At 43.0% G+C, this 15,930-nt stretch overlaps 1 protein-coding gene across 1 annotated transcript in view; it reads right to left on the bottom strand.

Moving 5' to 3' along the window:
* The window catches only part of ksr2 (kinase suppressor of ras 2), a gene marked incomplete at both ends in the record, with an annotated part of 81,443 nt that overhangs the window by 48,278 nt on the left and 17,235 nt on the right, over nucleotides 1–15,930 (bottom strand). Inside the window, 2 exons of the mRNA XM_080852895.1 lie at nucleotides 13,010–13,529; nucleotides 14,439–14,474. Of these exons, the coding sequence (XP_080709021.1) occupies nucleotides 13,010–13,529; nucleotides 14,439–14,474 (556 nt within the window). The remainder of the gene's footprint in view (nucleotides 1–13,009; nucleotides 13,530–14,438; nucleotides 14,475–15,930) is intronic.

The following is a 15,930-nucleotide window of genomic DNA, read 5'->3' as shown; positions in this document are numbered from 1 at the left end:
GCCCCTCGCCCAGCCACAGAGAACCCCGTAACTGCACCCTAACCGTGGCCCCGCACACATACTTCCATCACCAACACCCGTGGGTTAAATAAATGAATTATGAACAGGCGGCCGCGTGGCGTCTGGGCCGGTAAGATGATGCGCCTTTAACTACTCATATAAATTCATAAGCATGCTCCCAATCCTGCCGGCCCTTTAAGGATGAAGGCCCCTGAGTACAGGGGTGGAAGGAACATGAGACGTGCTTGTTTTTCTCTTTTTTTTTCCTGACGTATTCTGACATCCCTTTAATCTGACTGCCCATTAATGGCCGGATGCCAATGCCCTGATTAACATGGATGAGGTTCCTTAACAGCTCGACTTAGGACTGTTCACGCACATACATACGTTCACACACATTCTCTCTCTCTCTCTCTCACTAACATACCTACACACACACACACACACACACACACACACACACACACACACACATACCCACACACACACACACACACACACACACAAACGCACACACACACACCACACACTCTGTCTCTCACATCCACATAGTGCATACCTACAGGGTGCGATGTCGAAAAAGGGGGGGATGTTTTTTTTTCCAATAAATATGCCTAATTATTTTCAGGTTACCGTTAGGCCCTATTTGCTTACATTATAAACATTTAATGCAAACTAAAATATATATCTTTAAAGTCGGTTAATTCCCAGATTCAGAAATATGATGATAATAAAACCAAATGCTTTATTAAAATATAATGAGAGCGAGACAGTGATAAATGGAGAGAGAGAGAGAGAGAGAGAGAGAGAGATAGAGAGAGACTGTAAGAATGTTTTTTTAATCAAACCCAAACATTGAGCTGGAGACACTGCAATAGATTTAAATGTCTCCCTTCAGGTAAAGCTAATCCAGTGCACTGAATAACCCTGAAAGAGGGAGGAGAAAGAGGAAAATGAGGAGAAAAAGTAGAAGAGGAAGAAGAAGAGTGTTATGAATCACAGCCCTACTCCCCCGGAATCCTCCTCCTGTCTTCATATGGCAGCCTCAAGATTTATCAGCAAACATCAGATTCAGAAAAAGGATCGAGTGAAACATCAGATTCAGATAAAGGATAGAGTGAAACTTCAGATTCAGCTAAAGGCTCGAGTGAAACATCAGATTCAGCTAAAGCAGGGGTACTCAAGTAGAAATGATGAGGGGCCACAAAAAAAAATTCAGTGACTCCAAGGGGCCATTTATTGGGACCGTGTACGTCCGATAACGTATCATAACATAACGTATGTATAACATTTACAACATTTTATAACATAACATTTCCTTTTTATTAAAAACAAAAATATTTCCTAAAATAAAAATATAATTTTAATTTGGGCATATATTAAAATAAATAACTAAATAAAACCAAACATAACCCTGTTATTAACCATGTTATTAAACAAATAGCCTTCAGACAGCTAATTTTTGTGCTTTGTTTACCAAACTATTTCACATTTCTCACATGTCCCCTTTAATGGGAGAATTGGCCTCTGCTTTCTTTGGCCAATGCTTCAAACCTGGGCTGATATGGTGTGATTGCTATCTGTTTATCGTTGCAACCCCCAGCCTCGTATTGACATCGCGGCGCGCGGTTTCAAAATAAGAGCGCCCAGCGCGATTTTTTATTTATTTTTTTAATAATTAAAAAAACTTTTCAAAACAGCTCGAGGGCCATTAATAGACACCCCGCGGGCCACAAAAGGCCCGCGGGCCGCTACTTGAGTATGACTGAGCTAAAGGATCGAGTGAAACATCAGATTCAGCTAAAGGCTCGAGTGAAACATCAGATTCAGCTAAAGGATCGAGTGAAACATCAGATTCAGCTAAAGGCTCGAGTGAAACATCAGATTCAGCTAAAGGATCGGGTAAAACACCAGATTCAGCTAAAGGATCAAGTGAAAACCGGAAAAAAAGTGAAACAAGTGAAAAACGGAAAGTTTCATAAGGTAACAGAGTTGCACACAATAACAACATTTTATACATGATGGGTGCTAACTGCCAGAAACCATGACAGAATCAGTTCTAACCCCCCCCCCCCCCCCCCCCCCCCCTTCTTCTTCATCCACCAACCCCCCTTAACTCAGCACTCCAAGACCCTCCGTTGCACGTAGACGCTGATGAGGCTATGAACGACGGTGGCCTTTCCACACACATGTTGATCCATATTAACATACCAAATGAGCTCTGTTAATTATCACTCGAGCCAGGAGAGGTACTCACTTTGAAAAGGGCACGAGGCGGCGGCAAGAGGTAGGAGGAGATACGGAGCGGCAACATAGGCAGAAATAAAGGGCGAGTGCTGTGCTACACTCCACTCCACCAACGGATGGAAAAGTTTAAGAGGCAGAGTGGGATATCTCGAGCACTGTTTGGGGGGGTCTTTGAAATGTACTTATTGGCTCTGAGAGCCTGGCGAGCTGGTCTCAGGGCCTTGGGAGGCTCGAAGCGACGTTGTTGTAATTTGGGTGGCGAAGCTATACAGTCATCTATGTTCCAACTCCTGGCGGCTATTCGTAAGTCATTTTTGGACCGCCAGGTGGAAAAGGTCTCCTCAGAACTCTTGCACTCAGGACCGTTTTGATGACCGTGACTAGGCAAAGCTCTACTGCATCACTAGCAGGAAAGAGAATCCGTAAAACTACAGTGCTACAGTACTACAATACATTACTTAAATGCCAAGACCTCTCAAGCTCCATTATACTTAGAAAAAAGAAAAATAATTATAAACAAATAAATCAAGACAACGTCCTGACATTCACTTTGTGGTTCTCCAGTGTCTTTCAAAGTCATGATAGTCAGGGCCTGATTTACTAATATGCGAGCGCTGCTTAATCTGCGTTCGCAAATTAACGCACAGTGTTTTTGCGCATTTTCCGTGCTATTTATCAAACCACATCTGCGCTGGGCACTGTGTGCTCACTTCGTCCTTTAAAGAGCCTGATTTACTAAGATTTATTTGCGACCGCAGCTTAATCTGCGCCTTTGCGAGGCGCACATTAACGCACGGTGTTTCCCCGCATTTTCCGTGATATTTATCAAGCCAGATCCTGGGCAATCATTATTAAGCGCACCGTTAAAAGACGGGAGAAATTGCCTGCAAGTTACTGCCCACCATGGAGATACGAGGAAGAAAAAAATAAGGTTCAGCGGAGAGGAGATATATTGGTTCACGTTTGCTCAATCATTGAACCTAATTCAATGGGTTATATTGTTGTTTTGCCCGCCATCACCTACAGCGAGATGTTTAAAAGAACACGATTATAAATAATATGCTATTGGTGGCATTAATGCATAAACTGTCTATTATAACAATATAGGTGTGTACATGGCGAGATTAATACGTTCTGGGACATGGGTTCACTACAATATATCCCCACTGAAACAAATACATTTACCAAGTAGTCAGGCCTCTCCAAAATCACCGTTGCTCAATCATCAATAGATGGCACTATTCCGGAAGATAAAACTGTCATGGACAGACCACTACCACGTAAGTAATGGTCATGTTGACATCACATATGACCTGGACATTCATTGAATATGTGTGCTTTCTGTTTCGGTTAACGTGTTCGTGGATTGAAGGTGGGACTGTTTGCATGTGGGTGCAAGCAATGGTTCTAATTACGTTCGGAAAGTTTGCGATTTCAAAAAAAGTCCTGTTTGATGTCTCTAATTTCAGCTATGGCAGTGGGGAAATGTATTGACCAGCGCACCGTAGCAATGTGTCGAGTACCTGGGTGAATATTTGGCTGAGTGAAGGCTGAGATATGACAACTGCTGATGCTATAACTGTTTGAAATGATCCGATGCCAAAATGTGTAATGTTGTCCTGAGTTTAACAACTGATGGAATGGAATGTGATCTCCGGTTGGAGGCTTCGATGTCTCTGATCTGGTTCAGAAGTATTGCGTGGCTGGTTAACCTGTACCATCGTAATGATTTGTGGATCGCTTGACTGAAAAAAATGCGAGTTGAAAAAAATATTTCTGTGCGCTGTCTCTGTATATGGGCCATTCTACCAAATTCGTGTAATATGCAGTCCCTCAACAATAAAAACTATTTACAAAACAATTAGGTATTTAGGCATAGATATTTAATTAGAAAATGTTATGGTCTATATTAACCCAATGCATTACATGAGATAGTGATAAGCTAAATATATACAAAATCATCATTTATAGGGTACTTTCTATTGGGAAGTAGCTGTCCCCAACCCTGACATCTAAATTTCAATGCCTTTAAATAACACTTTTCAATTTTTTTAGATTTTTTTCAATGATTTAATTTCAAAGATCTTTATGATTGGGTTGAAACAGAACTTGGAATATTTAGATTTATTGTGGGTTTAATTTTTAAATCAATTTACTATACTCAAAAAATCATGTCCCTAGTTTTCATGTCACTACCGAAACACAAGAGTTTTAGTCCATTGGCTGAGCCTGTGTTTTAGCCACCACCCTGCATTTTTGACCATGCAGTGACACTGCATCCCTGTCCCTCATGGTTGAATGGTAAGTAGCTAAATCCCATAGTTTTTATATAAATGTGTTCCAAAGTCTGAAAATCGACGTGTAACCTTAAGAATTGTCACTACCGAAACGCATGTTTTCTTCAATTAAGTAAACCTTTTGGGGTTTCATGGAAAATCTTATGTTTGTATGTGTGTTCACCTCTTCAAAGATGTGTTTGCAAGCCGTGTGCTTGCTAGAATTCTTTATTTATGCTGGTAGTGACCAGATGATTTCGGTAGTGACAAAATGAAATGGTAAGTAGTTCAATCCCATCATTTTTAAATAAATGTGTTGTGTGGACTAAAGGGCGGCCCAGAGCACCTTTTGGATGATTTTGGGAGAGAAATGAACATCCATCCAACAGTGCAGTCACTACCGAAACAGTGCAGTCACTACCGAAACAAATAAATTGAACTTGAAAATTTAGTCAAAAATCAATTTCTATGGATTTCATTGTGAAAACCTTCAAGAAATATTTGTATAAATACTCTTCAGAGAAGGGAAGGAAACACAATCTGAACAGGTCAATAATAATACTTTTTTACTATAGTAAATGTGATGTTTCGGTAGTGACAATTTTTGGAAGAGGAAAAACATTCCAACACATTCTGAAAATACCATATAAAACTTGACTGTTCTTTTACTAAATATGTGTACTTTAGATATGGTACAATATACATAGGGACAAAGTTTTGGGAATTAACCATAAAAAAATTTAAAATGTATCCGACATGACTTTGCATCAATTCGGTAGAATGGCCCATATATCTTCGCCTTGCTCTTATAACTGGTGCAATATCAACGTTTTCAGACTCAATGGAAAATGCGCTTCCTGGTTAAGACGTGCTTTTAGGAGGCGGAGAATTATCCCGCAAATTGAGACGTGCGCTCGACAGGCAGTTTTAGTAAATACCACGCAATACATCATTAGGCGCACTTACCTTCTCTCCTCCCATTAAATTGCGCTCCATGCCCACGTTCCACCCAGGTTTCCACCCAGGTTTCCGGGCCCTGCCCTGTTCACACCCACAGGCGTTAATATGCGCTGCGTCCCCTTAGTAAATACCGTTTTATGTTTACGACCGCTATTTTTCGCCAAAAATGGGCGCAATCCTGTTAGTAAATCAGGCCCTCAGTCTCAGTCTGAATCTACTCAGTCATGATCTGCTATGCTGTTAGTGCATGAACATTGTTTTAATGTGGGATGTATTGAATAAGGTCTGGGTATCATTAAATATGATAAACCAATAATACATCAAATGAATATGGTAATTCAGTCAATGTTAACACCACCATTGATGTGTTTCATCTCAATACAGTCCTACGGCTCAGAAAACATATTTAAGTGTATTATACCTCTTTAAGGAAAAATATAGAGCAATCAAACCACAGCAAATGTAAAGACTGCGTTGCCTTGCCTCCAAACAATGGATGGATGGCTGAATGAAGGTATTTCTGTTGCCATTTTCGACATTCTGGTTTTGCAATAAATTAATTTTAACCAATTTTAGCATAACAGCTCAACTTAACTATCAAGCCTTGAATAGTGACATTAATACTGGTAGCTCGTAATAATAGAGAGGGAAATATGCCTACGGGCCTATAAGCCTACTCAGGTGTTTTGGTGCTGCATTGCATTCAACATTATATGTTGGGTTGTATTTCTTCCAGTAGGCTCTGACTACTGAAGTGAATGAGGGTATTGGTAAATAGCAAGCCGTGCAGCTAAATGAAAAAGCCTGAGATGCCCTGAAGCAGATTGATGTTTATCTGGGCACACAAGAGATGCCATTTAGGGCAAAAAAAGAGGGGTAATTAAGTATAACAGTATATCAAAGGTATATCAATGTGGGTTTAAATTGTAACAATTGGGCATTCATTGTGTAAAGGTTTAGCACCCTCGCCCTCCTCTGTAAGTATGCCTTTAATTTCACATCCACCACACACAGCTTCCTATCTCCCCTACTTTTACGTACACACACAGCAAAGTACATTTTACAAAAGGTAACCTTGGCTCCAATAAAGAGATCCATCCTCGCACATCATATGATGCTTTTGATGTAAAAAGACTCCTCCAAGGCCAATGAATAGCATATGCTGAATATGAAGATCCTTATGTTGCCCATTGACAACCACCTCATACTGTGGCATACTGTGTGAATGGACAGAGCAATTCATTAAGTAGGGAAGCAGATGCTAATTGTAGGCTGGCTGTCAAGCAGCTCCGTCTATAGCAAGAAACACCGGAGACAGTCACCACCACCATCTGTCCAACTGTCACAGAGCACACCATCTCTCTCGCATATTCACAAAGTTTCAAAACCCTTAGCTACCATTTCCACAAGCCACTGCAGCAGTCTGTCAGATACCCTTCCACACACAACACACACAAATGCAAACACACACACACACACACACACACACATATACAGACACACGCACGCACACACACACAAATGCTCTTGCAAACACATACACATACACATGCACACACGTGCCCTCACACCCACACAGCTACACAGGTTGCGTTTATGACACGCTAATACCATCACACTCTGTTCAATTCCTTACAAGTGCCCAATGCCGGAAAAAATCCAGTCAAGGACAACAACACAGTTGTCAAGCATTTCTCACTCCCAATCCCCCTTACACTGACAAAACCTTCCACAATATTGCACCTCCACAATGGCACACACACACACATACACACACAAACCGAGCGAGCCAGAAAATCCTTGAGAGGGTGGCCAGATTTCTGAGCTCCACACAAAAATGTCATACCTAACCCACTGAAACACTGACAAAGGAGAGGGAATGCCTGGGTTTGGTATGCGGAATGGGCTTCTGAAATCAGCATCTCAGAGTAAAATCAATCTTTCGGCACCCGTTTCATCAGGCATAGTGGCGTCGTTACACACACAACAGGCTTAGGGAATCTGCCGCCGGAGAGTCACAAGAATGTTAGGATGTCAGTAAGGGTTTCTCATTAGTGGTGAATGTGTGCAGAGGTCAAAGGTTAATCCCGGATCATCGAAGGCAGGGTATAATTAGGCGAGCGATGAGGGGACTACTGATGACTCCTTCGTGTGGCAACAGGAGACTCATGTGGATGGTGACTAAGGTAGGGAGTGAATAGTGAGTTTAGCAAGTGTAGACTGTGTTGGTTTTAGATTAGGTAATGCAAAGTTATGGAAACTAGTGCAGAGCCCGTAGGAATTATGCATTCTGTAGTGTTAGCAGACGTAGGTGTAGCTGTTGTTCAGTGCAGAACTGGGAGGATAACATGACGACGTGGCCCAACATAACTTACAGCGAGAATTGCGCGTATTTCGTGGACTCCATAGCAACAGATGGGAAAGCAATGGACAATCTGTAAGCCTCCGAGGCTTATCAATATAAGCTACCATTTGTAGCGGTGTAGTACACCACTCTTGCGTTGTGATTTTGATTGGCACCCAGCCGTTTATTCATACACTCTGACAGGTTTAATGAACACAGAGCAAAGGCGATCACACACAGTATCTTCGGAAAGACAGCCTCTTCCAGCCAGGGTAAATGCAGACTGAGGTTTATAATATTGCAATAATGAGAAAACAAAGTACACACGAATTACAACAGATACATCGGGACACTAATACATCGGAAAACCTCTCTCATTGCGTCAGTAGATGCATGAACGCATGGTCACTGGTCTAGGCTAACCAGCAACGTTGAATAGAAAGCTAACTCTTATACAAATACATCAAACTACAATATACTTCAATATACTACTTAACATGGTAATGAGAGTTGGTTACATGCCAGGCTGTTCTATGACTATGACATCATTCACGTTGCGCGGGTCCGCCCCTCTTTCTCTGAATTACTACACTACCCATTGTGCCTCACTACCCATAGTGCCTACGGCAAACGATAACCCATAGTGCCTACGGCAAACGATAAAATACAAATATCTCGCGAACTTTGAATTCAGAAATCTTCAAAATCAAGGATGCACAGGTTCATGACATGCGTAAGCTACATGCGAAATCTTATAACTAACGTAACTAACGTCAGGGAGATACGCCCTAGACTGACAGACACACAGAGATTTAAAGTACATTTCAATGGAGGTGTTTTGGCCTAAACAGGATTACCAAAAGCAGCTGTAAAGCCTAGTCTACACGGTACAATAACCACTCTACACTCTACTATACTATACCACACTACACTACACTACACTACACTACACTACACTATTCCAAACTACACTACACTACACCACACCATAAAGAGTACTGTGATGTTAAAGAAAAGCAGGCAACAGTTCTAAATTGATCTGACTGTTTATCAATTTGCCTGACAGCAACCACTTCATACATGCTTCTCCACAATTCAGACAAAAACAACAAAAACAAAACGGAAATCATTAAACCTCCCAGCAGGTATGGCGTAAACTCTTTCCTTAAAAGCTATCAACTAAACAGAATCCCACAACTAACAGCAAAAAGCTTGAGGAGGAAAGTACAACTCAAAGGAACAGCAAGCGGTGGAGAGGGGGATGAGTCCAAATGCGTCACACAGGGGCTGGGGGTGGACTACTGCTCTGCTGATTGAACCATGATGAGGCCCAACATTTCCAGGCATCTTGTCATTGATTAGAAGCTGAACTCCTGTGTCTGTGGTCTATCAAGGCTCTGGGACCGGTAATCAATTCTCTAATGCTGTTTGATCCCATTCTGCGCAGTACTTATCCACTCCGCAACAGCCGCACACACACACACACACACACACACACACAAAAACACGTACACGCACACACACACACACACAGGGTCTGTTCCCCTCAAACAGTCCCCTCCTCAGCCCACCCATAGCAGAAGAATAAAAGTAATTTATCTAATGCCATTAGATGATACTGACCCATCATTACCAATGCGATAAGTGAATCTGCATCTTTGTGTGTGTGTTTGTGTGCAATGAAAACGTGCTTGTGTATTAATGTGTGTTAACAGGTGCACGGCTCGCAGGCACTATAAGGGGGATTGTGTGTGTGTGTGTGTGTGTGTGTGAGTGTGTGTGTGTGTAGGGGGGAGGAGGGGTTGTCTTTCCTGACTATCTCCCTGTAGCGGGCCCTAACGCTGGCCACTGTAACTGAAGCCATGTCTAATCAGATGAACACTGTGCCAAATGTACAGCTCTGGTACAGCGATGAGTCCTGTTTATCTCCACAGACATTTCTCCTCATGCGCGGTGATGCATCCTGAAATCAGGTTAGTGTATCAGTGCGCTGAGCTGCGCTGCACTGCACTGGCTACAACATGAAGCTTTATTATTCAAGCGTGTATGCTTGCGACTAATGATATAAAATATCATATCTAGTTCTTTCAAAAGCCATTCTCTATTTATGGCTCCTATAACCTCGGTATGGAAGCATTGCAGTATTGACTACCAGGCAGAAATTCCAAGTTAAAGGTGCAGTAGGCGCATTGCAAGTTGCTCCTCACGGCCCTCGTGAGAACCAAGCATCGTGGCTAGGACCGAGCCATAAACAATCCAAGCCAATCAACACAGTGCTTCAGGAGCACAGAAGGGAGGGGCGTCATTTAATTGGCTCTTGAGCTCAAATATCAAACTTCTGCAAAACTGAAATCGAATTGCTGACCACATCTTTAAACTGACTATTGTTGTCACTCCAATTTGTTCAGTCCTACTTTGACTGTTCTTTTGCTCTTGAACTTGATGTAAGATGGGTGGGTTTTCAAAAAATAAGAAAGTTTATAGGCAGAACTATTTCTATAGTTCAGACTCCATATGTGACCACGTATCTAGCAAAATGTCACCGGAGTTGATTTAACAAGCTAGTCAAGATGACTCATTACACCCATGAACTAACAGGCAATCTATCCTCTTAGCTGTTTATTAATAATCAAAAAAAATGTTTTATCTTTAACCCTTCAGAGGGGGAGTTTTGAGCATTCGAATAAAATAATGCATTCATCAACAATGTAAGATCCTAACATTCCAAGTTATATTTGATGGACCCCGATATTCTATAGAGCATTCATTCTACAACATTCTTAACACACAGGTGAGACGGTGCCTGGTGAGGACCGACCCCGGAGCGGATCTGGTCCTGATCCAATGAAGGTCCCAGTGGATCCACGTCACATTAGGATGGGTTCCGGGCCAGAGCCCCTGCAGATGACTGTACCACAGGACTGATCAGGACAGGATGTGATCATTAGTGGGTAAGCAGTAGACCTTGTATACTGGGTTATTTATTTTATTTAAGTATACGTTAATGCCTTTTTTTAGGTTGTATAGCCTTTTTCACTCTGGCATGGGGACTGACAATGGACTGTGTGCACTTACTTCTCAATGTTCATGAATGTACGCTGTCCTTCTTGATCAAATAAACAAATTGATTGATGAATTGATTGAATGTGTATCCTGAGTGCAGTGTACCACCATGGCAACAGGGTAAAGCGAGTGTTCAGATGATTGTCTCTCCATTATTTAATGATGGTAGTTGTTAAACGATCTGGAAGCCCACCCCAGGGGCCATACCCAGAGCAGGCCCAGTCCAGGTTCACCTGCTAGTTGTCCTGTGCCTGCCCTCTGTAAACCACCTTGTGTACACTTGATTTTGTTTCAGTTGGTGTGATCACTTTCAATGATCTTTCTCCGTCTACCTCTGTATTATTATTTTGATTCAATATTTAAAAATAAAAATCATTACCACATTGATCACAAAAACTCCCATGACACATGTAGGTCTGTGCAATCTGTAGCAGGCACGGCGCCATGGGTGGGCCTGGGTGGGCCTGGGCCCGCCCATTTCTGACCAGGCCCACCCGAATCTTTCAAAGAAGGAAAACAAATATATACAAGATTATACAATGTATTATATTTTCCAAGTCTACGATCAAAGAAATTGTAAGCATGTACGAATTGTGTGGATATAATTTGTATTAAAAAAAAGTGATGCTTATGACGGTTGCGACGTGGACCAAGTCTTGTCATTAGCGTCAGTTGAATGTTTGGTCGTGTTCTACCTCAGAGCAGCAGTCGAGCTTTCGGAAGTTGGTATTTCTCCTGTGTGCAGATTTAGTTCGGTTCGGTGTATTTTGATTTCAGTGCCAAACAAGTAGGCCCTATGGCTACTTTATTGCGATACTTTTAAACGCTCAAACCACAAAATGAGCCAAAAGTCAGTGAAGTCACTGTCACAACCCAGGGTCCATCCGGATCATCAGGACCAGCTGCTGCTAGCAATGTTTAAATGTGAATAAGTCTTTTAGCCTTCTTGTCTACATTTGTATTGTATTTGGAATATTCTGAATGAAAAAGAAAACCAATTCATTTCAACAAACTGTATCTGTGTCGTCTTTGATTTTCTGGATAATAATTATCAATAATTATCAACTTGCTCTTATTGCTTATTGTGAGAAGCTGCAACATTTATGTCACGTAAGGCACCTCGTAGAATTAGCCTGGGGTACGTTACGTTACCAAGTTCCAGTTTACTCCCGTGAGATCTGTACTGTAAACCAACAGTTGTGTTTTCAGTACGTGTGTAGTAGTGGGATTTGATATGATGATATTGATTTGTCACACCTTATAGTTTAAATAATATAATTAGCATACATGCATGTTGTATGTGACACATTTTGGATGTGGGTAGGCTAATGTCTGAAGAAACGGAAGAAAACAGATGTGAAGTAGCAGTGAAATGTTAGCACATCATCCACATGGCTCGCTAGCAGTGCTGGTTGTGTTAAACCGTGTCTGGATTAAAATGGAATAATCGCAAGAAGTCCTGCTATCAAGACAACGTTTTAAGGTAGGACGTTTGGTTATTCATTTTGCCCACTGCTGTGGCACATTTACTTGGGCTCATATGGTTTTGTTTTGAAACATTGTAGAAGTCTTCAAAGTGATGGAAGAGTCGCGTGATGCTTGAAAATAGATTCGGGCCGCAGTGCCACCTAGAATCAGACAGCGTTTTTTTAGGTGCGCTTAAAAGTTGAACTATTCTCAACTTTCCAGCGCAAGGCAGGGAAGCGCACCGCTTCTGTTTTGGCCGCAGCACTTTGCCAAGGCGTTACTGAAGCATTTCTGCCTGAAAAAAGACGCGTATGTGTATTTGAGCCCTTATTGGGTCAACATGTTTTTGACGACTTTATGTTTATGAAGTGCCACCCAAAAATCTTATGGCCCACCCGAAGCTGAATTTCTGGCGCCGTGCCTGATCTGTAGAACCCAAATCTAGCCTTGAAGTATGTGAATGTGTGTGTGTGTGTGTGAGGGTGGATGCGCGTATATGAGTTTGATTTCATGTATGTGCACGTGTGTGGTTGTGGTGTAGGAGGTTTGGTTTCCTGGAAAGCTTGAAATATGCTTGCTGAATCACGGTTCCCCAGTTGAACTTTGTCTGTGTGTGTTTGTGCGTGTGTGTATGACTCCATGGCAAACTCACTTGGGTGTCTTCATGTCGTCGATGCGGTTGCCCAACTGAAACTCGTGCGACTTGCTGCGGTGCAGCGTGGTGAAGCCGGGCAGCAAGTGTATGAGCTTGCGGCTGGATGGCGGCGTCACTGGCGCCTTCATCCCCTTGTTCCGCCGCCGTATGGGCGGGGTGCCCGGTGGTGTCATGGTGTTGACCAACAGCGGCGTCCGTGGGGGCGTGTGGGCAAAATGCCGCTGGCGAGGCGATGGGGGCAGCGAGCGGTAGCCTGAGTCCAGGGACGGGAGGAGGCCCGCATGGGCATCCACTGTCAGCCAGTCGGCCTGGGAGGAGGGTGGCAGGGCGGGCGCCAGGGCCTTGGGGCTCTGGCAAAGGTGCTGGTGCTGGTTGTATTTGGACTGAACCTTGGGGCTCTGGGAGAGCTGCAGCCGGATCCACTGACTGGGCTCAGGCTGGCACGCCGGGTTGTTCTCCTTCCCGGACTCGCTCGTGGGCCACTGGATGGAACAATCCTGCTTGACCAGGCTGCCACCTGGACGTGAAGGGAGCGAGGAGAGGAAAGGAGGAGGAGGAGGAGGAGGAGGAGAGGAGAGGAGCAGAGAGCAGACAGGAGGGGAGAAGAGAGAAGAGGAGTAGTGAATGGATGTTAGGAAAAAATGCAGGAGGAGAGGAAAGGAGAAGAGAGGAGAGGTAAAGAAAAGAGAGGAGAGGAGAGGAGAGATGAAAAAAGAGAGGATAGGAGGAGCGGAGAGATGAAGGGCAGAGTAGCAGGAACACACTAAGTGAAGATGGACTGAGCACTGAAACAGCACTGATCGTATCAGTCATAGCAGAGAAAGGAGTGAGGGAATGGTAAAGAGGAGGATGAATCAGGAACAGCCATGCCAGTGCATGACATGTACATGTTTTCTTAGAGTACTAAAAACTTAAATAATTGAAAGTGTACTCAATGAATTACAATAGAACTAGAATAAAACAGAATGAATTACATTGAAAGTATAGTATGTATGTTCATTATTTACGTTAATAACATGTGCTTATGTGTGCTTGAGAAAAACTGAGGTCACTGTGAGAAGGACACATAATATACGGTGGGCCCGAGCTTTGCTCAGTGACCTTTACAGCTCTTCTGGTGCTTTGAGGCAAATGCTTCTATGGCACCACCCTCCATTAAAAAGCACTGTCATGGGGGTGGGGGAGACCCTGACTAGACTTTGTCACCAAAAGGCAATTTCTAATGTCCCCCTAGAGCAAGAGCTGCCACTACCTTTACTGAACAAAGCTATGACGACAACAACCCGTCTGATCGGACATGAGATGAATTGAAAGCTGAAGAAAAATAGATTGAGGGCAATGTTTGTCATCACCAGGCTACGACATACATATTATAGAAACTAAATAAATATACGGCAAGGAACGTTCTAGATCAGAAGTACTTTACCTCCATTAGTATGCAATTTGTCATCCTCGAGTTGTTCTTTTGGGAGAAAAATGAAGCACACATTTAGTCATGAATAAAAACAGCAGATAAAGTAGGCTTTCAAAAAAATTATTTAAAAAATGAAGGCAGCATCTCACTCAGAGGGTAAGTTTAATGAACGTCTTACAGATGGACCCCATTCATTATGAGCTTAATGATGCTGAGTTTGTTTGTTACTGACTCACTAATAGTGGTTCTTTAACCCCCCCCCCCCCCCCCCCCTTTTATACATCTCTCTCACACTCAAAAAAAGTATCTTTCATGTAGTTCCCTTGTCTCTAATGCATACACTGTCCCTGCATCCTCTGAGCCACTCTTATCTTACACAAACAGCCTGCTACATCGAGCCCTATGTGAACTCCCTCTCAATTAGTGTGTCACCCTTTGTCCATTTCAAAAGACCAGACCCTGGTTGCTTTTAGCACGAACAGAGCACTCACAACAAAGGAACATTTTTGAAAATGATGATGTGAAAAACATAACCAGAAAGGGTAGGAAAAGACCGGCAAGAACTTCACATGTTTTTTGTTGTTTTTTTTCCCCCCCAAAGGTTCTACAGGGATGTATTGAACGGAACATATGAGAAGATAAAACTCTAAGGCTAAGACTTAATGTTACAATCTGGAATCACAAATTGTCTTTCACACGAACAGATTCGGCTGGAACTGTACCGTTTGTATCACACCTCTTATGTAATGAATTGTCACAAAACAGTTCCATGTCAAAGTGCTGGAGTTGTTCGGGGACACGCCACACTGAAAGGGCAAGGGTGATATGACAGGAGGCGAATTAAACTCCCTGGTGCCTCCATCTCCTAGGAAAAACATTCATACATTGCCATGGCAGGCCTGGGATGGGGGTAGGCACAACATTGGAGTTTCCTTAGGCACTTCCTGTACGCCTCTCATCTGCAGATGACAGAGAGGAGCAACATTCAGTGCAAATGAATGTTATTTATTAGAGCACAGTTCAGCTGCTGACGCCCCAACGGCACTTTAAAGACAGCACAGCAGTGACGCTCACAAAGAGAAGTGACCACTCTACGAAACATTCTAAAGATGGGAGTATTGTCTTGTGAAAAAAGGACAATGCGTAGCTCAACATATGTGTGTGTGCGTGTGTGTGTGTGTGTGTGTGTGTGTGTGTGTGTGTGTGTGTGTGTGCGCGTGCATGCGTTTGGCGTGAGTGCGTGTGTGCACATGTGCTGGTGTCTATATGCCTGTGTTTGTGTGTATCCATGTGAGGGATGTGTATCAAGAGCTCTCTATCACCTAGGAATGACATTCTAGAGGTTCCACTGAACAACACACTGGCAAGCTTTAGGTGGAGTCCTTGGGAGATTAGTAGCCCTACCACACCACAACAAGCCCCCACCCCCCAACCCTTGACCTTCCCCTGGGGGCCAAGCGAGGTCTCTTGGAGAACCCTTCTCAGACGGTGACGCCTGCAGGAT

The sequence above is a fragment of the Sprattus sprattus genome (assembly GCF_963457725.1).
Source record: "Sprattus sprattus genome assembly, chromosome: 15".
NCBI lineage: Eukaryota > Metazoa > Chordata > Actinopteri > Clupeiformes > Clupeidae > Sprattus > Sprattus sprattus.
This window is presented reverse-complemented; position numbering and strand designations above follow the sequence as displayed.